Below are 20806 nucleotides of genomic sequence, written 5' to 3' on the forward strand. Positions count from 1 at the left end.
TTTGTAACAATAGCCGTAACTACGATAAATAATTACCGTGTTTTACGATAATAATTGCCTGCCGCGAGCAAAACAAATTAGCACCGAACGACCGTCAATTTGAACACTTATTGCAAAATGGTCTAATTAACTAGTTTAAGAACAAATGATATCTCGCAGCTTGTTCAATTTGCGTAAAGAGTTTCTAGTTTCATGTAGGAAAACGCGTATGCTTTCTTCTAGGAAAAATATTCATGATCTTAATTACACGGAACAAAAATGGCTTTTGGAGAAAATTCTCTTTATACGTTACTCAGTTGATGAAACCGTTTCACTGTTTTCTGGAACGTTTCGAAAGAAAAACTACGCACAAGAAAATATTTCTTTTTTCGTAAAATTAAACTACGCTGATAATTCTGTAATTTAAACAAAAAATATGAAAGTTTAGTGGAATATTGACATAAAGTGCGAATTTTTTAAGAAACGTTAGCGACTAAACGGTCCTTGTTGTTAAGTGTCGTTAGAAAATTGTTACTAATAATCGTAACAAATTTTAAGTACAATGATGATGCGTTGTAGGCGGTGCAGCCGCGAGAGCTGGCCTTCATTCGGGCGACAAAATAATCAAGGTGAGCTTATTTCGAATTGATATTATTGCAAAGTAACAGTAAAAAAAAAAAAAACATTCTATAAAAATAGTACACCCAACGGTAAATTTTACAATTCGCAGTTTTTCGAGGAATGAATCGTCGAGTAAATTTCAATTATTAACGACTCGTGATACGTGCAACTTTCTATTATTTGTATTTGTGGAATGTTTATTTACAATCATACATGTACACTATTTATAACTACGATCGGTATTTCCAGGTTAACGGCGTGAATGTAATGCAGTCCACGCACACAGACGTTGTACAGCTCATAAAGTGTAAGTTTACATACTTTCTTTCTTTTCTACGACCTGTTTTTTTTTCCTTTTCTCTGTTATTTTCAATGAATTGGATCATATTATCTCAAGAGCAAGTCAGCGTAAATGTTTCGAGATAAAATAAATTTTTTTTTGCCAATAACAGATTTAGCGTTTTTATTTTAAATTTGTGTACGTATCATACCCGTAGATATGTTAATAATATTTCACTTGCGTTATTAATATCGATCCAATTATCGTTGGCCAACGAACGCTGGTTCTTTCTTAGTTAAAAAAACTTTTATTTTAATTTGTCCCCAACAAGTTCCACCTTCTGCGTGTTCGCACAAGAGTACAAAGGGTGAACACTTTTTTTCCACCGCGAGAGAATTTTCTCGTCGATTGAGCATTTTTACGTACTCTGCCTAGGAAGCTTGTAACTTCACAGAGGGTAACCCATACCTTGCTTGGTGTTTTCATGTGTCATTGATTGTTAATCGTTTAGGGTAGGTGTACTCTAATGTACCGTATTGTAGGTCGTTAACCCCTACTTTCGAAAGAATAGCTGTCAAAGGTATTGTTATAAACGCGTTATAATAATTATTTGTAAAGTAACTATTTAAAAGGAAGAAGACAATTTTTATTTAATTTTCTCACAGGTTTCTCCATATTTCCATTTATTTTCCAGAAATCCATAAATATCCGCAGTGTAATTATTACGTCTATCTCTAAGAACTCAATCACCCCGCCTACTTTCGTAGAAATCTCACGTCGGTTTGGATTTTTTCTCACTTCCCCCGCGAAAGCTTCCAGGTATATCTTCCAGCCGAGCTTTCATCGAGATTGAACTCTCGAGCGTGCTTCATCAATTCGAGTAGACAGCGCAATTTAATTTGCGCTGCGCTATAAACGTTGCGCAAAAATCTGGAAGCACGTAGGTCCGCAGGAAAGGTGCAGTACGTAATCGAAGATAACGAGCGTTCGTGTACTTAAGTTTTATCGTGTAAAAGTTTTATCGGTCCTTTTTGTTTCCATAATTTTTGTTTTCCATCCGTTAATATTATCGCGGAATCGTATCGACGCGACGACGCATTCGATGTTAGCGCACCTCACTTACGTAAAATGTAATAAAAGAGCGTTTAAAAAGATTCCGAGCGTCTAGTCGGTGACTACCTCGGACACACCGACAGAAACGGAGTTTCTGCGGCGACGTTACCAGTGATGTAAGCATGTGAGTTTATAGCGGTGACCGTTCATAGAATTCTGTCTTCCTCTTTCTAACCGTTCAGGTACAACACAATGGATGCAGGCTCAGTCCTCCGCGTCGCCTCAACTGTGGTTATTTCGCAAAATTGTGTAACGTGTCGAGCTCTGCGTGAACGAAGTCGAACGCCAATGTTTATCCGAGTAATTTGAACAGTACTCTGTTTAAAGGAAGTTTAAAGGACGTGATTAAAGATTCGACGCTCTCACAGGATTTGGTAGCGAAAGCATTCCTTTTTTGGAAAGAAAGAAATTGGGTTTCAATGGTTTAGCCACCGGGAGTCTAGGCTTTTTAATTCCAATGTTTACCTCGTTGAATTTATTAACTGGGTTTGTCTGCTCAATTTTATAAAACAGACTGGGCTTTCGTTATACCTTTTGATAGTATGCGAAAGTTAACGTTAGCTTTTAAGTTACGAACTCTTTCTAAATAAGGGTGCTAGTTACAAAAAAAAAAAGCTTTGATGACTATTAACTATTTTTATGCGTTTTTCTACAGTTAATTATAAAATTACAAGTACATACGTACATCGGGATCGCGTGTTAGAGAAATTTTTGGAAAAGCTGTGCTCGACGTGCACCGGTCTCTTCAAATAGACGCTTTTACGCGCCTAAATCTGATAATATTCCAAAGTACGGCAACTGTCCTAGTTAATCGTTTCATAACGCTCTTATAAGCGTGTCCAGCTTTCGCTAGATCTATGAATATTTAAAACAGACGCGCACGAAGATTTTTCAGTAAATAAAAACCAGACCATACTCGCACGGGATTTTATGATTCGAAGACGTAAACATGTCTTCCTTGAAATACGTACGATAAGAAAATGATTTCGATCCTGGAATTATTTACTCGTAGACAAACTATTAATATCCAAAATTGGTCGTTTCTATAAATTTAGCGTATTATGAAAAATGTGCTACGTAACGAAGCGTGGAACGAATTAACGTGGATACTCCAACGTGGATACTCCAACGTGGATTAATCACGTTAAAACCGCAGTCTTGTCGAAATAAATATAGTTTTACGAGGAAAGGCGCCTGCTGAATACGAGTAGGTTCGCAGCTGACCGCCAAGTCAGTGCCATTTACAGCTGACTCGATCGTTCATTCGGAGTTTTCCACACAGACGCGTCCCTAATTGTTTATCCCGAGATCTATACCAACGCAAGGATTCTGGCAAAACCAGTGAAAAGGTTACGCTGTTACATCCAACTATAGCGAAAACTACTGTATGTCGCTGCTACATATTTTAGACGTTCTAAAAAGAAAGGATTCCAGGTTTTTGTTTGGTGATGTTCTCAATTCAAATGATAGAATCTAAAAACAAATGATAGTATCTGCAAAGCATAATGATGATTAGAATTTCGTAACTAGAATAATAAATACATCTTGCTAATAGTACGCAGAAAGTTTCGAATGAAATGAAAGTATTATAAGTAATATCGAATAGTAATATCGGTGAAGCATAATCATGATTAAAGTGTTATAATTAGAAGAATAAATACGCGTTGTAAATGGTACATAGAAAGTTTTGGAGGAGAGGAAAGCAAGTAGGCTTTCTTTAGTGGTGGTTTCGTTTCGAGTCGGTTCCAAAAGCGGACGATAATATTAGAGGAACGGATTGACCAAGGTGTTGCAGTATAGTCGAATGACGAGGCCTGGTCATATATTGAAAGATTAGTCGTACGCGCGTGTAAACATAAGAATCTCGTCATTCATATTAATACACACACCTGGGGCCAAGTTTCTCGGTACGAGTGTCTTCTTGGTCTCGGATCGCCTCGGGTCGGCATTATTTTACGCAGTTTCGTAGTCGGCGCGGCTCTCGATGCGCGTACTGTACCGTCGAATTTCAACTCTGATCGACGAGACGAGATTATACGAAAATCGATCCATTTCGAACGTGGTTATTTCAATTGTGTCTATATGAAGACGCCGACCACGTACGACCTGAGGCAGGCTTGGAAGAAAGCACGCGCGAAACCGTATTCGGGTACTTTGAACTGCTCCTAAAATGCTTTTCACGATCCTTCGAATTATATAATTTCACTGTGACGATATCAGCTTTCTAATCGTTCGTTTAAATGCAGTCTGTTTCTAGTGTGTCGCGCGATTTTCGCAGTGATGATTAATTTCGTATTTATCGCAAGGAACCGAACGCTGTTTCGATGATGTTTGTATACATTGATTACTCGAGCATGCGAATATGTTGCACGTGGAATTCTTGCACGGTCACTGGGCTTGTTTAGACAACAAGCGTCGAGAATATCGAGGTATCGATGCGCTTTCGAAATCGTTTCTGTAAATTTCGTTTGCAATTTTTTCCGACAAATTTTTTTTACTGAATCGTGTTGGTTGTTAATTAACTCATTTGCATACATGAATCATAACGTAATGAAACATTTGCAGTGTACGGTTTTGGAGTGGGTGTATTCCAAAGTCAGGCACGTTTTACGATACGTTTTCTGAGGATACAAAATTAACCGGTGACTGTTTCTGTAAGAGGTTTATTATTTTTATTAATTTCATTATTTAAATCGCGTAATTCAGGAAAGTCTTAGCAACGATCGCATAGAAAGTTATCTTCGGTACGATGTACACGATATTCGGCTTATTGCTGTGGGATTTCTTAACGGATCTTTTGTTGATCCAACAACGTGCAAAGGACTTTGAGTTTCCGGATAGATACGCGATTGCTTATCGCACTCGACGAGTTAAAAATCCAAAGAACACAAGTAACGCAAAGATTGTATTGAAATGAACGAGAAGAATACATTCAGGACAATGCAACGTATTCATTACAAGATATCACCAATTTGTTACATTCATTACCAAGAACGTGAGAATTTTGATTTCCAAGATTAGATGAAACATTTGTACACCTTTCTATACATTCGAACCTCCAATTGAGCATACATTTTTTCCTCGACAAACAAAAAGACGAAGTTTTTAAGAATTTCCAAAATTCGTGGACACGAGAAACGATTTCGTCAGTTCAGAAAAAATGAAGATGTTCGCGTTAGGGTATCGCGTTGTAATTACCGGGAGAAATCGGCGAAAATATCGAGCCGTTTGAAAGAAAAAGCGTCCGTAGCGATTGTTCGCGAGCAGTTCTCAAAAGAAAGGTGGAGGGTCAAACGCGGGGGAAGGACCGGCAGAGGTATGCGAAAGGTGACTAATCATCGTCCTTGAACTCTTGTTGCAGCTTCGACGCAGGTGGTACTGACGGTGCAGCAGAAGCCAGTTGCAACAAGCAGCGCGGCGACGACGGCCACGGGGCTACAGGTTGGTCTGGCGGGTGGACAGCATCAGCGGCCAGTCAGTCTGTCAGCCGGTACAACGATGGTATCGCCCTCGCAGCCAGCCACTTCTCTGCACAGGGCGTCGACTGCTCCAGCCGGTGCACCGTGTAACGCGCGTATCACGGGTCCTCAACCGGTTGATGTAAGTGAAAACACCTGACGAAAACAAAACATTCTAGATTTCGTTTCTCTACACTGCGAGTATTATGCATTCCTGGCATACATTAACGTAATAATATCAATATTTCATTTTGCGTAAATGCAAATGAATCTCGATAAGCTTTTTCATTACGTTTATGATTAGACAACGATGACGCAGATTCTGTGCATTCGTAGCAGATGCTAGCATGGATAAACATATGTAGAATACGATTCATAAATTATTATACTGATACTAATATTTACATCTATTTAAATTCATATGTCCTGAACAAGCTTTTTCATTTCTATTACAACTAAACCGGAAATGTTATCTATTCATAGCACGTGTTTACATGAATAAACGCACAGCATATGTAGAATATATTTCACAAATTAATGTAACGATACTAATATTTCAACGACAAGGCGCTCCCAAGTATACCATGAGTCAGCGTCTTGTGGATAATGTTACGGAGCTTTATCTTTCGAAATTTTATGAAAAAGTGTTGCCGAAATAACATTCCTCATTTCTACGTATAAATTCTGCGTATCATCCCTGGGCAAGGCATCGAAAAGCGGAGTTAATTTTCACCTAATCTACTACCAGTTTTAATAATTTTGTTTTTTGTGTATGTTTTAGCACGAGAAAAAACGCCAGCTGGAAACACAGCGCGTTCATACATTCCAGCTTATGTTGGAGAAGGAACAAAGTTACGTTGACAAGCTTCGAAGTGAACTTGCAAAGGCCGGCACTGGTAGCGGAAATGTCAACATTGTAACACTCCAAGCAGAATTGGCAGGTGCCGAGAGAAGGGTGCGCACCTTGCAGGATCAACTAACTGCGATTACTACTAATGAACAGGTCTGAATTTTCTTTTACTTGGTGTGCTTTCATGCGTTGTTCGAATACTTTTTAAGATTTCTGTTCATTCTACTAATGTAGTGCATAAATTTTATATTAGTAAATTAGCCATTTATACGTATAATATAAATATCCTGTTATGATTCATAATCTTATTCATTCAATATGAGTTCGTTTTAATGCTTAATTCATTAACATTTATTATACTCTTACATTTGTTCTTGCCTTGCTTTTATGTCAATGTTTGACAGTTCGAGCTGATGCTGTTCATTGTATAAAATAGTTGCTCGGCATGATGTTAATAAGGTGTTTATGTTTTTAAGGCATAATGATCAAAGTATAATTATAGTTCTTTTTATCACTGATTTCGTATGTAGTAGTTTATTATTAATTTTTGATCGGTATATTAATAGCTTATAGTGTATGATGGTAAACAGCAAGAAACGACAAAACTTATGTTATGCTTCTGTACATGTTCCCTTTTAAGCTATTCAAATGTAATTTTTATACAAGGTGTGCTTGCATTGCAATCGAGATTTTCAAAATCGGTCGTGTAGGGATGTATTTAAGCTTTTGCTAACTTTATCTAACCAGCTTTTGTTGTGTCTTACAGCTTTGCTCGTTGGTAACAAACACCTCGTGTTCCCCGGGCTATTATCCACCTTTAAGTAGTAGCAGTGGTGATGTACCACCGCCTCTACCATCTCGTAAATCCTTGTCCATGCAAAGCCTGTCTCCACCACCATTGCCTCCTAGACCTCCTCCCACAAATACACACAACGTAGCCCAGTTGGAGCTGGAGTGTCAACTGTTGACTCATTTAACGCCCTCAACCACCAGTCATGGCATACCTAACTCTGTAAGTAGTCTAATCACTAAGTCATTAAATAAATAATTTATACAAATGCATGGCAAAGAAAAAGTATCACATAGTAATGTGTATACTTCTACAAGTAACTCATATTTATCCATTGAACAATTACATAGTTTTAAATTGTAATATCTTTTAAACCATTTTACGATACTTAACTCTACATTTGTTTCAGTCCACACACCTCATCATAGTATCTATGTTATGCAAATAGGTTTATGTGCAGTTATGGCAAACGTTATATTTAATATAAACTACGTTCATTGTTCATTGATATTGTGTTGCTTGAATAATATGAAATTGTATTAAGTAATGTCGTTTCAAGTATGGTTGTGAAATGCATTGGAGTATGGTTTCTGTAATTCATTAGAAGTTTATGGTGTCTCTTTAAAAATATGTCTTTCATTGCAGTAATTTCTGTGATTGCACTGTTTATTTTATAAGATCGATTTAGTGGTTATATGCATATTATGTATTTTATTACTATTCTGCATAATTAATTGTACAATGTTTTTACTTTATTTCTATACTTCAGTCTACGGTTATCGATCATTTTTTAATTATTATCGAACTTTCTTGTAGTTTTCACAGGGTGCGAATTTAGGCTCCTCGAACTCGCTCAACAAGCACCAACGGACAAAATCCAGTCCAGAACAACTAGGAACTACAACCATTTCTCCATCAGAAGCTAGTAGACGTTTAATAGCATCGGAATCAATGAATGATCTTTCTCCTCCAAGGCATGTGAGGCATAGTGACATTGATATAGAAGAATTACTTCATATCACTCCACCAGGAACTCCACCTCCACCATATCTAACCGCTAGTCCAGGAAATGATACAACTAATTCTACTGTAAACGATGTAAGTGTCGTATCTAACGATAAAGCAGGATCTGCTAAATAATTCTTACCGAACTTATGGATATGGGACGATATTTATTGGGATGATATTTAACTAAATATATATTTTTTTTCTTTTACAGACTCTTTTAAATGAAAGCATTCCTGGATTGCCAACATTACAGCAGCCAATCATGTCAATGGAAGATGATGATATGAGTGACCAAGAAGTTGTAAGTTCTACACATCAAAGGTTCCTTTTTAATAATATTATTTGATTATAATTAAAAACCATTTTAGGGGCAATTAGAAGATCACGGTCCATTCAAATCTTTATCTCGATTATGGGGACATCACGCACACCTTTCTGTATTTATTAATTACGTTTTATCAAATAGTGATCCCTCCAGTCTGGTGAGTACCACGTCTTATATTAGTACACAGATACTGTGTTTTTACAGTATTGATTGTAAGCTTCATTATCTAAAAGTATTCATATCATTGTAGTTGTTCTATTTAGTAACGGATCTGTACAAAGAAGGCAATGCGAAGGAAATGAGGAAGTGGGCATATGAAATTCATTCTAGTTTTTTAGTACCTGGTGCAGTAAGTAGTTTAAAAAAAGATATTCATTTTGTCGCTCAAGTTATGTATTTAATATAAACTTCTTTATTTAGCCTCTTCGTCTGCATAACGTAGACGAAAATGTAGCACATGAAATAGACGATGTTCTTTTAAAGGAATCTGATAAGGAAGAGATTTTGCGAAAAGTATGTAATGAATTATATATTAATATTCATTTGGTACAGTTTTGTCAAATGTTATGCTTTCGGCAGATCTTTTTGAAAGCACGAACACGTGCAAAGGAAGAACTGAACGAGCAGCTTGCAGACTTTCAACAAAAGAGAACTGCTGGATTGGGTACGTTATTTGGTCCAAGCGACGCTCAATTGGATGAAAGTGTATCTGACAAGGCACGAGAAACAAAAATCATAGAAACATACCTCTTACCCAAGATGGAGCCTTACCTGTATGACAATTAATTTAGATTTATATAATACATGTTCTTATCCTTTGACGTTGATGCTTGGTATTACATTATCGTATATTTATGAAAATTTTCAGAGAAGATATAGAGAAAGAACACGTGGATTTGCGACAATTTACAACAGCAGCGGGCTTAGCAACGATATTGACAAAAATTTTCCAAGTTCGACCAGTATCGCTTGACCGAGTACCTACGTTTGTTGCAAAAGATAAATCGAATTTCAAAGGACGCTTGCTTACAGGGAAGGCAAGAAAAATGACAATCAGAGGTCATCATTTTGTAGCTAATCAGTACTTCACTATTACTTATTGTAATCATTGTCAACTTATCATCGGTGGAATTGGACCTCAAGGATATTTATGTAGTGGTAAGTACAATTATGTTTATACGATGTACTCTTTATGCAGTAGATTTCAAATAAAAGTCACAGTAAAAATTTAACGAAAACTCGACGTAATTTCAATTATAGATTGTTCTCTAAGTGTACATCGTCAGTGTGTTCGCGTGGTGGAAGAAAATTGTCCAGGGCCGTTGGTTAGAAAGGAAAGAGTCAACGAACGCATAAGCAAGCTGATGGAACGTATTATTCCTGAAAGAAAACCTCCCTCGTCGCATCATCACCATCATTCTCAAAATCATATGCTTCATGGTAAGTAATATAAACGTTTTAATGCCATTAACAGATTTTTAAATTGAATCGATACAAAATCATTCTGACCTTTTGTTTAATAGAATATTTGTTGTTGTTACAGTTGATAAACTTAAGAAGAGCGAAGATGATGCTGGTGCACTGACGGATGGAGAAAATGGTAAGTCTTTCATTCGCATTAAATTATTTTTAAACATCGCAGTACCATACGAATTATTTATTTAAAACAATCAGAAGACAATAAACATCTTCCCTTTCTTCAATTTTTTTTACTTGCGATAAGAATACGCCAATTCGCATTAATCGGTTTATTACTCATGCAGCAAGATAATTCGCTAAATGCCATTAATTTTAATGGCACAATACCGAGAATAAAATTTACGTTTTATGTACGACACGCATAAGATAATCTCATGCCTTTAATAATAGTAAAGTATTCCGACAAGAATTTACCACAAGGCCGTCGCGGATGTAACAAAACATTTTAGTGCCAAATATAAATAATTAATGATTTAGCAAAACTATTAGCAAAGTTATTAATCAAGTTAACTGAATTGAAATAAATTTGTTTAAATCTCGGATTCTCGTTACCAATCTGCAAACTTCTGTTTTGCATCATCGTAGAAGCTTACATTTACAAACGCCATGTTCAATTACGCAAATACAGCTCATACATTTGTTTCCTTTTTATTAACGTTATCCGCTATCGAAAAGTTTACTGTCTTCATCTCGAACGAGGCGTGTCTTTGACGTACGTGGATCACGTCAGCCATTGTTCAGAGTTTTTGTCTCGTTAGCAGCTCTCGTATTCGCTATAATTCAGCGGTGAAATTTATTTTCTGGTGAAAAACATACTTCAAATTGCGCGTCAGTGACGAATGAAATATTCGAGGTTGTGCAAAATTTCCATTCGATATCTTCCATAGAGGAACTGTTTGTCACAGTGTTGTCGAACGATTCTTTATCGACATTCTCTTCTCGTTCTTTGGAACTGATAACGCGTTGCCTCGATGTAACTTTTACGTGAGAGCACGTAGATCAGTGGAGGAACATTCTTATTCGCAAAGAAAGTATTTAGAAAGATTGCAATGAAAGGTTTAAAAAAAAATTAGCGTCAGTATTAGGACACATGATCGATTATTCACGGTTTAGTTTTGGAACAGTGAGTAGGTGGGCTTTATCGAGCTGTGCTGTTATAATAATCATACTTGTCGATAAGGAAGTTTCGCAAAACGTGTTGTGTTCTACTCTCTCCTACTGAATTGTAGAGGAAAGAAAGAAAGGAAGGAAGGAAGAGAAGAGGAAACCACGAAAAGAGGCTTGAAACTTTCGTACCATACATGTGTATTTATACATAGGGTGTAGTCATACATTTTAATCAAAAAACTTGTTTTCGGAATACTTTTAGAATTTCCGGAACTTCCTTAATTAATATATTCAAGGCAGTATATTTACATATTATATCAAAATTTCGCTTCATTTCTACGAGTTCTTGCTCTTTCACTGCGCAAACAATGTACACATACAAATCGATAACTAGTATGATACATTGTTTCAAGTTTCAATTACAAAAATATTTCAGATATTTTAGAAATTGAATTTTAAAAGTAGATTTCTTGCGAGTTTGATAAAAGAAGGAATTTTAATATTTACTAGTATTATTAATTTTATTAAATTTCACAGATCGATGTTTCACTTAATATAACTGTTTACCAAAGAGTTCTAAACGCATAAATATCCAAAAAATAATTTCTTTTTCGAAAGATAAGGAGAAAATTGAAGCGACAGAGGGTTAACAGCGGCATCGAGTACATCAATATCTTGAACGCAAAGATTGTCCTCGATGTTCCTCGAGGGGTTCGCCGGGAGGGTTTCGAAGATCGGAATCGCGTACACCCTGTAGATACGTGCATGTACACGGAGTGGTCGAGAGAGGGAGAGAGAGAGGGGGAGAGAGAGAGAGAGAGAGAGAGAGAGAGAGAGAGAGAGAGAGGCACACAGCCACGTAAACGTAGTTGTAAAACGAGCGGGGGAGCGATCTGGTGGGGTATAACCGGAAACCAACGGCAGTCTCCGCGGAAAAGAAGCGAGAGCGGGTTCGAGGGAAATTAGTGTCAGGCCGGTTGTTGTCGCGAGAAGTAGAGAAACCACCCCGATTATAATTCTCGGTGGTGTGGAACTCTAGAGGTGTGCACATGGTCGAGGTGCAACAGTTGCGCGACCCCTTGGAGGGGGAAACGGACTGCAACCCTTACCCAACGACCACCTCACCCCTGCTCGCTGGCTTCGACGGCTTTAGGATTTCGACGGAGAGATGCAGGAACAGATCCAATCGGAAACTGAAGGGCGACGGTAAAGATCGCGCGAACTGAACGCTCCACTTTGGAACGAAGATGCTCCGACGGATACTTAATCTTCGATTACAATTATTTATACATCAACGATTCGCGTAATTAACTTCAACGACGACGTGAACAAAAGTTGTCCATCGTTTTCGTTCAATTTGATAGAAATAGGGTCACGCGGAGACCACTGATAACATTTTCGATTTTATTATACACGGTTCTTCGACATTTGGAAACAATCTCTTGAATTATAAATTAACTTGATTATCTTACGTTATTTCTGCGTGTCGATTTCAAGGTGAGAATAGCGAATACGAGAAACGTCTTCAATGCCGAATTAATACGAACATGAAACGAGTATAAGTGAATATTAAATTAAATTCAATGATAAATTAATGTAAGAATCGAACGATATATGGTTTTAATAATATATATCAATATGATATATAACTTGTATTTACAAGTGGTCGATCGAAATCGAGACATCGCTAGAACGAAGTTTACGAAGAAAACGGAGCGTCTTCGAATCCCAACCGGAGCACCGGAAATCTAGAAAAGATATATATATCGATCGGAATAGGTACGACAGTGGTGCTCGAGAAAGTGAGCAAAGACAAAGTTGCGAAGAAAACGAAACTGAAAACGGTGAAGCCGAGGACCGCGGTGCCCTACATGGGCAAAGGCTCGATAGCTGCAAAAGTATGGGAAACTTTTGCCGCCGTGAGGAAAACGCGGGTACCACGCGACATCATAGAGACGGCCTCGATCGTTGCTCTGGATCATGTGAAGGTGTCACCGTGTTGCGAGAATTTAAACGACAGTGCGCTCTACGATGAGTCGAATTCTTTGAGCGAGGTTTACGACCTCGTGAAGAACATCATTGCCCTAGACAAAGAGTCAGGTTTGTTTCAAATTCACCTCTATTCACGTTTTTTTATTCGCGATGTAAACTCTGGAATTCTTAGGTATAGGTATTAACCCTTTGCACTCGAGAGATGACTCTCAGTCACCATTAGGTTTCACGCAGCAAATCTACAATACCTAATGTTTGTTTAGGTTTCATATCTTTGGAGCTCGAAGTGTCGATATATATATATATATATTAAAAAAAACTTCGTTCTCGATTTGTCTAATTGAGACACGATGAGTCATGAAACTCAAATCATATTATCATGCATAGTTTACAAAAGTAGTGCGGTTAGGAAAGTGTTAAAAGTAAGATGATTCTTTGTCATCATAACCACCACTTACTATCGTCACTGCTCGGTATATCAGCGATGAGTTAAATATACCTCCCGTTTTTCTTCATTCTCCGTACTTAATGAAACATCCATTCTAGGAACAAAAATTAGGAAACAGTAACTTTGCTACATAGCTAAATATTATTTGTATGAATTTACTTGCACGAATTACAATACACTCGGTATTAGGTCATTGTAAAATCGAAAGTAAAGTTCGTGTTATAATATTTGCAGAATAAAGTAAATTCCTATCTAGGTTAAATTTTTGTGGTCACGTTCGCGAAGATTTTATTTTCCATAAAGATCCTTAATCTAGCGATAATAATAGACTCCATCTCGATTACAGTTTTTCTATTCGATACAAAAATTGATTTCCGTTGTAAATTGTACGGGAATATATGTAAATTAAAGTGATTACAGCTGTTTGTTCATCGCTGACATTATCTCGCTACATAGCTCGTTCATTATAACAAAGTCTGGCTATAATTTTATTTCTTTTTTACTCTTGCATCCTTAATAGTTCAGCAATTCATCAATGCTCGAACTCTCGTTGACGCCGAAGGCTTTTATTTCGCCCGTCCGATTAATCATAAATTCCAATCGTGCTGACAACTTCCGATTCGCCGGACTTTCTCCGATAATTTGACGAGTTTAAAACTCGCTGGGAAACGAGTATATTTCCATATGAAGAAAAGTCTCGACGTTAGGCCGTAGTTCGAAACGAGATCCGCGAAGTTTTAACAAGCCATCCAATGGAAATTTCATGCCACGTGTTACCAGACGCGTTCATAAATTTTCGTGCACCTATAAAGTCGAACGACTGGCACGGCCGTCACTTCGAGACTTCACTTCGACATTTTATACGTGCATAACCTTGCGACCGTACAAATACTCCGTGTCTAGACGAAATTAGAGCAGAATTTATCGGAAATCGTAGATAATTATTTAGACTGTTAGAACTATTTAGACGACTCGAGGTGTGATCTATAGGAGCTGCATTATTCGTGTCAGTTTTCTTTTTTTGACCGAAATGTAAGCTTTTTGGTCTGAAACACACTTTCGGGGGATAATTCGAATATTACGCTGCGTTTAAATTTAAAAATGTAATTTATTTTTTATTTATTCGTCAAATGCACGGTTTTTTCGAATACCAATTATTGTACCAGGTGCAACAATTAGTTTGAAAAAATGATACTTGTTTTGCAATGCACGTATATCGACATTGTTTTTGTCAGTTTTCTTCTCCGACAGAAACACAGGCTTCTTGACCTTGCATTCAGTATAATACATTGATAACTCCTGTAATCTAGGAGATTACATAGTGAACTCCAAAGTGAACTTTGAAATACTATAAAGGGGCGTCTCAAGGTTTAATTCGTATATTTAATGTCTCTAAATGCTTGTTTCGAGAATATATGTATTTGTCCTGTATTTAATACGTAGTACAGTAACAAATCCAATTATGTTAGACTATATAACTAATTGTTATTTTCTTGAATAATATTCGCACGTTTAAACAGACACTGAAAAATATTGTATAATTTTTAAATGAACTTTTTCGATATCTTCGAATCCGAAATCCGAAACTGAACGTAGAGAAGTCGCGCGATAACAGTCGGCATTCTTGCCACAATCATTTCTCGAGTATTACGAATTTACGTGTAGATACACGCATCGACATATTATGGACGCGTACGAGAACACAGAGTCTGTACTTGAACCCTTTGCACTCGAGAGGTGGCTCTCAGTCACCGCTAGGTTTTCTTTAGGTTTAATTTCTTTGTAACTCGAAGTGCCAATAAAATTAGAGATCTCATTTTCGAAGTCAATGTAATCTTAGCATTCGTGTCGATAGAATGCTAAGAAAGATGCTAAGAAAGATGCTAAGAAAGCATCTCAAGTTGCTGGTAGATACCAGAAAAAAAGGCCTCGAGTGCAAAGGGTCAACAAGTTTCCATTTACACGTTCGAACGTGACCATCTCGAAACAACAGCCTTGAGAAATAAAATCCCGATAGCATTTCTGGAAAAGCCTCGGATCGTCGATTGTATTCGACGAACGAACCCTGTGCCCGTGTCGTTGCCGAAATTATCATTGAAAAGTATGCGCCGGAATGGACGGAAGGAAAATAAGAGAGATCTTGCGCGGCACGGGCGCAGACGGCAACGACAACAACGAAGAAGAAAACGGGAAGGAGGGGCCCACAAAACGGTTTCCGGCCTCTGCGACACGCGCCTACGTCGCCCCATCTAAAAATACTCGAGACTTAAGCTTTTCCTTCGCTGCATCCCCTCGGCATACCTACCCCCGGTTGATCTATAACTATCTGTCTGCTTACGGGGTTCGAAAGCGCCAACTTTTTCGCCGCGGTATTTTTAGGTGGTAGGGAAACTCCATTGGATATTTATTCAGCCATTTAAGCTGTACGAGTCCAGGAAAACGCTGACACCTTGTTTTTCAGCGAATCCGTGAACCGTTTGATCGGCTTATTCGTCACCTACGCGAAGCTTCTTGCACAGAGTTCGATGCGGATGACGTCCAGACTGTTTCTGGATATAATGGATGTATCAAATTAATTTTAGGTTAAATTAAAGGTGAAAGATGATGCAAACAAATATTGTTCTACATTTTTTATTTATTTTTGCACGAACAATAAAATACTTCTTGGTTGTACTATAATACTGTATCGACGCACCCTGTATATGAATACACGATATTCGCTCATTTTTTGTGTTATTAAGCAGAAGTTATCGACAAATTTGAAACGAACAATTAACATAGGTACATAGGTTCGAACAAGGATAGTAACGTTAGAAATTTCGTCTGGCTTAGCTGCGTATTATCTCCGTAACTAGGGAATTGTTGCGTTAGTACGTTGTTATTGATTTAGAAGGATATCGATGTTATAAATGAAGTTTGATCCGAATGTTTGTCTAACTAAAGATTAATATAGCAACCCTATCCACGCGCACTCTCGCGATCTGCTTTTACCCTGAGCCGCATTCCTTACCTGATAAGCCTCCACATAAGACTGGATACTTGGAGAAATGCCAGACACCGCGGTCCGTGTTAATTCGATGCTGGTGCGCATTAAATAGACGAGCGAAATTGAAATATTCGTTTGAGTTTCGTTATCTCGATGATACGGTGCAACTACCGTTCGTGATTTTCAAACAAAACCCGATTTGCTTATTACGTGCCGTTTGGTGCTGTACTTTTTACCAAATGATATAGTTGAGAGAAGTTGTTTCGAAAATTGGTAATTTTCGAGCGATTTGTTACGACTAGACTGCGGATCTTTGTGCAAAATAAAATCTTGGCGAACGTGCCTACAAGAATTGAACCTAAATAGGAATTCGTTTAGGAACGCTTTATTTGTTCGTTAGCTGCAGTTCTTCCGTTCGATTCCTTTAATTCGTTCAAAATTTCGATTCTCGTTTCAAATTCCACGAATCTTTATTTTATTTCTACGGGAAATAAACTCGTAGAGCGATACAACGAACGATCGACTGGGTTTTATATGGAAAAATAAATCGAGAAAGTAAAACAAAAATTTTGTATACGGGCTATAGAGCATCGAACAGCCATGCACCCTGTTATAATATCGAAAATCGATGGCTTCGCTTAAAACGTATCTGCGATGGCCTTTTTGTGGTGCATCGGTGCGAATCGAAATAATTTAATTGCGCCGTGTCAAAGACTCTATCGCGCCATTATTGTTTTTCCTATTAGATTCTTTTATTCACCGGCAGAAAGGTGATATAGAACGACGTGCAGCAAAAGTGCCATTCAATTCACGCGTACAGATCAATTTTTATACTACACTGAAACTGAAATACAGAGTATTCTACGAAACTTTATTGTCGAAATGTTTGCAGACCAAAGAAGCGTGTATTAATGAAATTTTGTCTATATCTGAATTCAGAATAATAAAATAATTCGTTATTGAATTATTCGCTCATTAAAACTCTCGTAAGACCAAAACTTTGGTTACAGGTAAAATATTATTCTAAAATAAAATTTTAGAATTATCATTCTAAAATAAAATTTTGTCTACGTTCAATAACAGAATAATTGATCGATAACGAATCGATACATAGCATTACACACAAATAATGAACGCCGCTAGTAATTTACTAAATAATCTAATCTACTTAAATGTTTTATTGAATGACGGCCAACTCGACCGTGTACTAGCAAATTACTTGAATGAGTATTAGAGTGGTGCGGGTATGGAAACAATTAATGAATGCGTTCGTTTGTTTCATGTTTTCAGGAGAACTTCGCGGGGGCGGTGTAGCCGGAAACGCGCGTAGTAGTAGCGAAAGAGGACGCATTTCCGCTTACAGCGGAGCCTCCGATCACGCCGATAGCATGGACAATCCTTCCTCGCGAGAAGATATTTCTGAAATGTATGTTTTTCATATTTCTGTGATATCACTGGAAAGAAATTTTTTTTTTTTTTTTTTTTTTTTTTTATGATACGCTCCCACTTATTTTAATAATTCATTTATATCCGGTTACATTGGAACCTTAAGAAAGAGTCGCACAGTTTCAACATTATCAGTTGAACTGATTTAATCAAAGTCCATTTAAACGTGCAAAATCCTTCGGACACATTAGTTACATATTCGTTAGAAATAACGAAAGACTTGTGTTTATAAATATACTTACAATTAGTATCGTAGCTAGCACTGTCTCCGCTTTTTTCTTTTTTTTTTTTCATTTGCAGTCGCTTAGCTCGTTTCTGTTATAGATATTAATTTACGCTTAATTAATTACGATTACTTAGGGTGCAGCAAAATATTTCCAGTAAGCCAAAGACGTCAAACATAAACAGGTCTGAAAGTTACAAGGAGCGGATACATCACAAGGTGAGAATTCAAAATTTCTATCGTAATTATTCTTCTCAAGTTACATTCCATCGCGTAAAAATAGTTTATTTCGTCGACGAATTGGAATCGTTAGATACATAGCGGGTTAGTCGAGTTTCGCGAAAATTATCTTCTTATTTCCATTGAAACGAAATTCCGATTCGAGTGATATAATCTAAGATGTACGATTAGTACGTGGTTCTAAGTATCGCTGTAACTATTTTCATTGCAGCGACAGTTGCGGGAAAAGAGGAAGACCAGCGATCCAAACCTCTCCAAAACAAAGTGAGTAATATCTTAACTATTTTCTAATCGTACAAATAGATACATACATGTGTTGGGTTTGGAGCAACCTAATACCTTACTCAATACAAATTTCCATGTTTTCATAAAGTTTTCGGAGTTTGACAAAATGCCAAGCTGTTCTAACAATTTTTAAATTTGTGGAAAATGGTAGAATATTCCTATAATTTGTTGTAATCAAATAATCTTTAGCATATAAATTGCACATAGATACGGCGATTGTAAAATAACAAGTACTCTCCTTTTCGTTTATCAAAAGATGGATTTTAATTTTTTTCCTCGTATTTTTATTTATAGACAGCGTTACATGCGTGAAATTCAACATATACAACCATTTAATCGAGGTCTGAACAGTTTACACTCAAACGTTTACTCTTTGTTAACGTTAGTTTTGCGGTACGCGCAGTTACGTTGTTTGAAGTAACATCGACACGTGTACTCTTCGAAAGTCAATAATTTATCCGAAAGAGCTGCGTAATTTTTTCTTCGGCAAAACACTCGCACTTTTATATACATACCAGGAACGAATCATTTATCAAAGTACTCCAACCGCTCCGTCAAACTGTCACTGCTACTTTCTTGCGCAATTGTATAATTGCCAAAATGGAAACGTTACGAAAAGCGGGGCTATTTCGAACGAATTTGGATTTCGAATTGACATTTATACGGCGCTATGAATAAGGATTATTCTTGAAACGATCAATGATTCATTGTACACAGTTTCGTTGTGCGGAAATCTGAAGTCTGATCTACATATAATTGAGAAATAGGATTAATTACTGGAATTTCTGTAATTTGTATTTTTAAAAGATGAATTCAATTTCAAGCAATTTCAAAAGTTCGGTACCAAATCTGAAATATTAGTAACAATCAAAAGAGAACTCTAAAATTGTATCTACAAATTAAATTATGAAATCGAATAAAATAATTAAAGTCGAATAGCTGACAGTTCTATAACGACTATTTCTTATCAATTCCAACAAATTTCGAGAAATATTAGAAGTTCGCTACTGAAACAACGTTGCTATTTTTGGAGCTCGAATAACAATAACAACTCGATTAAAGAGAAGTTAGATTGTTCGAGTTTCGATTTTACCTTCGAAAGAATGATATCGATTTTGAGAAATCTTCTTTCGAAAACTGCTGATGCGTAAGTTTGCGCAGTTTTTTTTTAGTAAGAACATCGCATCGATGGAATTGCACGTGTACGTTGCATTCTGGCAACCTTGAGGCACCATCATTTCGCGTTTAGCTTTTCCGTGACTGGCTGGAACGAATAAACACGAAATGTGTCTAAACAGTTCTAGGGCCACGTGATCCAGGAATTCGAATAGTATTAATATCTTCATTGATATTCGTACTTGATTTAGCGGGAATTATGTTCCTTGCAGATAACTGTTAACACTAAAACTACCAAGGTCAACTTACATGCATTCTATATTTTATTCTATACACGACTCTGTTTTTGTAATTAGAGAACTTGTACGATTGGATCGTGCTCAATGGCCGTGGTCTTCAGCGTCTCCGATTGTTTTATTTGCGCGAGGAATTAATGCCCCGCTCGGTGGCTCCGCGGGATGGTCTCGTTACCGAAATCAAACGGAATGTACTATTCCCAGCTTTTACCCGGCCCTGGAATTTTTCCGACACACCGTGTATAGATTTTTGGCAGAGTCCTCCGCTTCTTCTTCTTCTTCTTCTTCCCAAGCGACTTTTCGTTTCTTGACGCTCTAGATCCCCGTCCACGTGCAAACGGCGCAGACTCGACTCCGTTCTCTCTTCCTGTGGCGAAGGTGTGTTTGCCAGCCAGAAGGCCTTCAGTCTGACGTTAAACGTTCAATTCCGCGGATGGCTATTGCGCGGCTTCGACAGTACGAAACACCCACGCGTCCGCCCGTTACGTTTTCCCCCTAAACGTTTTCGATTTCGATCGGCGATCCCGCGTCCGCAATTTCCTCTCGACGGCCGTCTTTGTCCGTTTCGTCGCGCGTATCGTGCGCCAGTGACGATTTCGACTCGTTCGGATATCGATCAATTCCATCCCTCGCAGACTCACCTTCCGAGACGCGTGACACCTTTTGCGCCACTGTCTTTCGATCGAACGTATCTCGAACACGTATTCGGAGAAGTGATTCATTGCTATGGCGAACCTTTAACTTCGTTCGCTTATGTAATTTTT

General features: G+C 37.5%; 2 protein-coding genes across 7 annotated transcripts in view; both read left to right on the forward strand.

Annotated features, from left to right (window-relative positions):
• The window catches only part of LOC128873104 (rho guanine nucleotide exchange factor 12), a 39530-nt gene that overhangs the window by 5708 nt on the left and 13016 nt on the right, over positions 1 to 20806 (forward strand). For 2 of the 5 annotated variants that reach the window (XM_054116395.1, XM_054116396.1), the window contains exons 3-19: positions 559 to 608; positions 850 to 907; positions 5355 to 5593; positions 6233 to 6454; positions 7068 to 7313; positions 7908 to 8189; positions 8311 to 8400; positions 8468 to 8581; positions 8675 to 8773; positions 8845 to 8937; positions 9004 to 9197; positions 9293 to 9582; positions 9685 to 9864; positions 9968 to 10024; positions 17727 to 17862; positions 18243 to 18324; positions 18557 to 18609. In XM_054116395.1, the coding sequence (XP_053972370.1) occupies positions 559 to 608; positions 850 to 907; positions 5355 to 5593; positions 6233 to 6454; positions 7068 to 7313; positions 7908 to 8189; positions 8311 to 8400; positions 8468 to 8581; positions 8675 to 8773; positions 8845 to 8937; positions 9004 to 9197; positions 9293 to 9582; positions 9685 to 9864; positions 9968 to 10024; positions 17727 to 17862; positions 18243 to 18324; positions 18557 to 18609 (2485 nt within the window). Of the gene's footprint in view, positions 1 to 558; positions 609 to 849; positions 908 to 3929; positions 4143 to 4340; positions 4423 to 5354; positions 5594 to 6232; positions 6455 to 7067; positions 7314 to 7907; positions 8190 to 8310; positions 8401 to 8467; positions 8582 to 8674; positions 8774 to 8844; positions 8938 to 9003; positions 9198 to 9292; positions 9583 to 9684; positions 9865 to 9967; positions 10025 to 17726; positions 17863 to 18242; positions 18325 to 18556; positions 18610 to 20806 lie in introns of those variants that run through there. The other 3 variants (XM_054116399.1, XM_054116397.1, XM_054116398.1) reach the window with 3 other exon arrangements.
• Positions 10592 to 13590, forward strand: LOC128873105 (uncharacterized). Of its 2 annotated transcripts, none has more exons than XM_054116400.1 (2): positions 10592 to 12216; positions 12790 to 13590. In XM_054116400.1, the coding sequence occupies exons 1-2, from the start codon at positions 12060 to 12062 to the stop codon at positions 13185 to 13187; spliced, it is 555 nt and encodes a 184-aa protein (XP_053972375.1). In that variant the 5' UTR covers positions 10592 to 12059; the 3' UTR covers positions 13188 to 13590. The 2 variants fall into 2 exon arrangements, with proteins under 2 accessions (XP_053972375.1, XP_053972376.1); XM_054116401.1 differs by having other exon boundaries at positions 12799 to 13590.

This window comes from Hylaeus volcanicus, chromosome 3, assembly GCF_026283585.1.
Source record: "Hylaeus volcanicus isolate JK05 chromosome 3, UHH_iyHylVolc1.0_haploid, whole genome shotgun sequence".
NCBI lineage: Eukaryota > Metazoa > Arthropoda > Insecta > Hymenoptera > Colletidae > Hylaeus > Hylaeus volcanicus.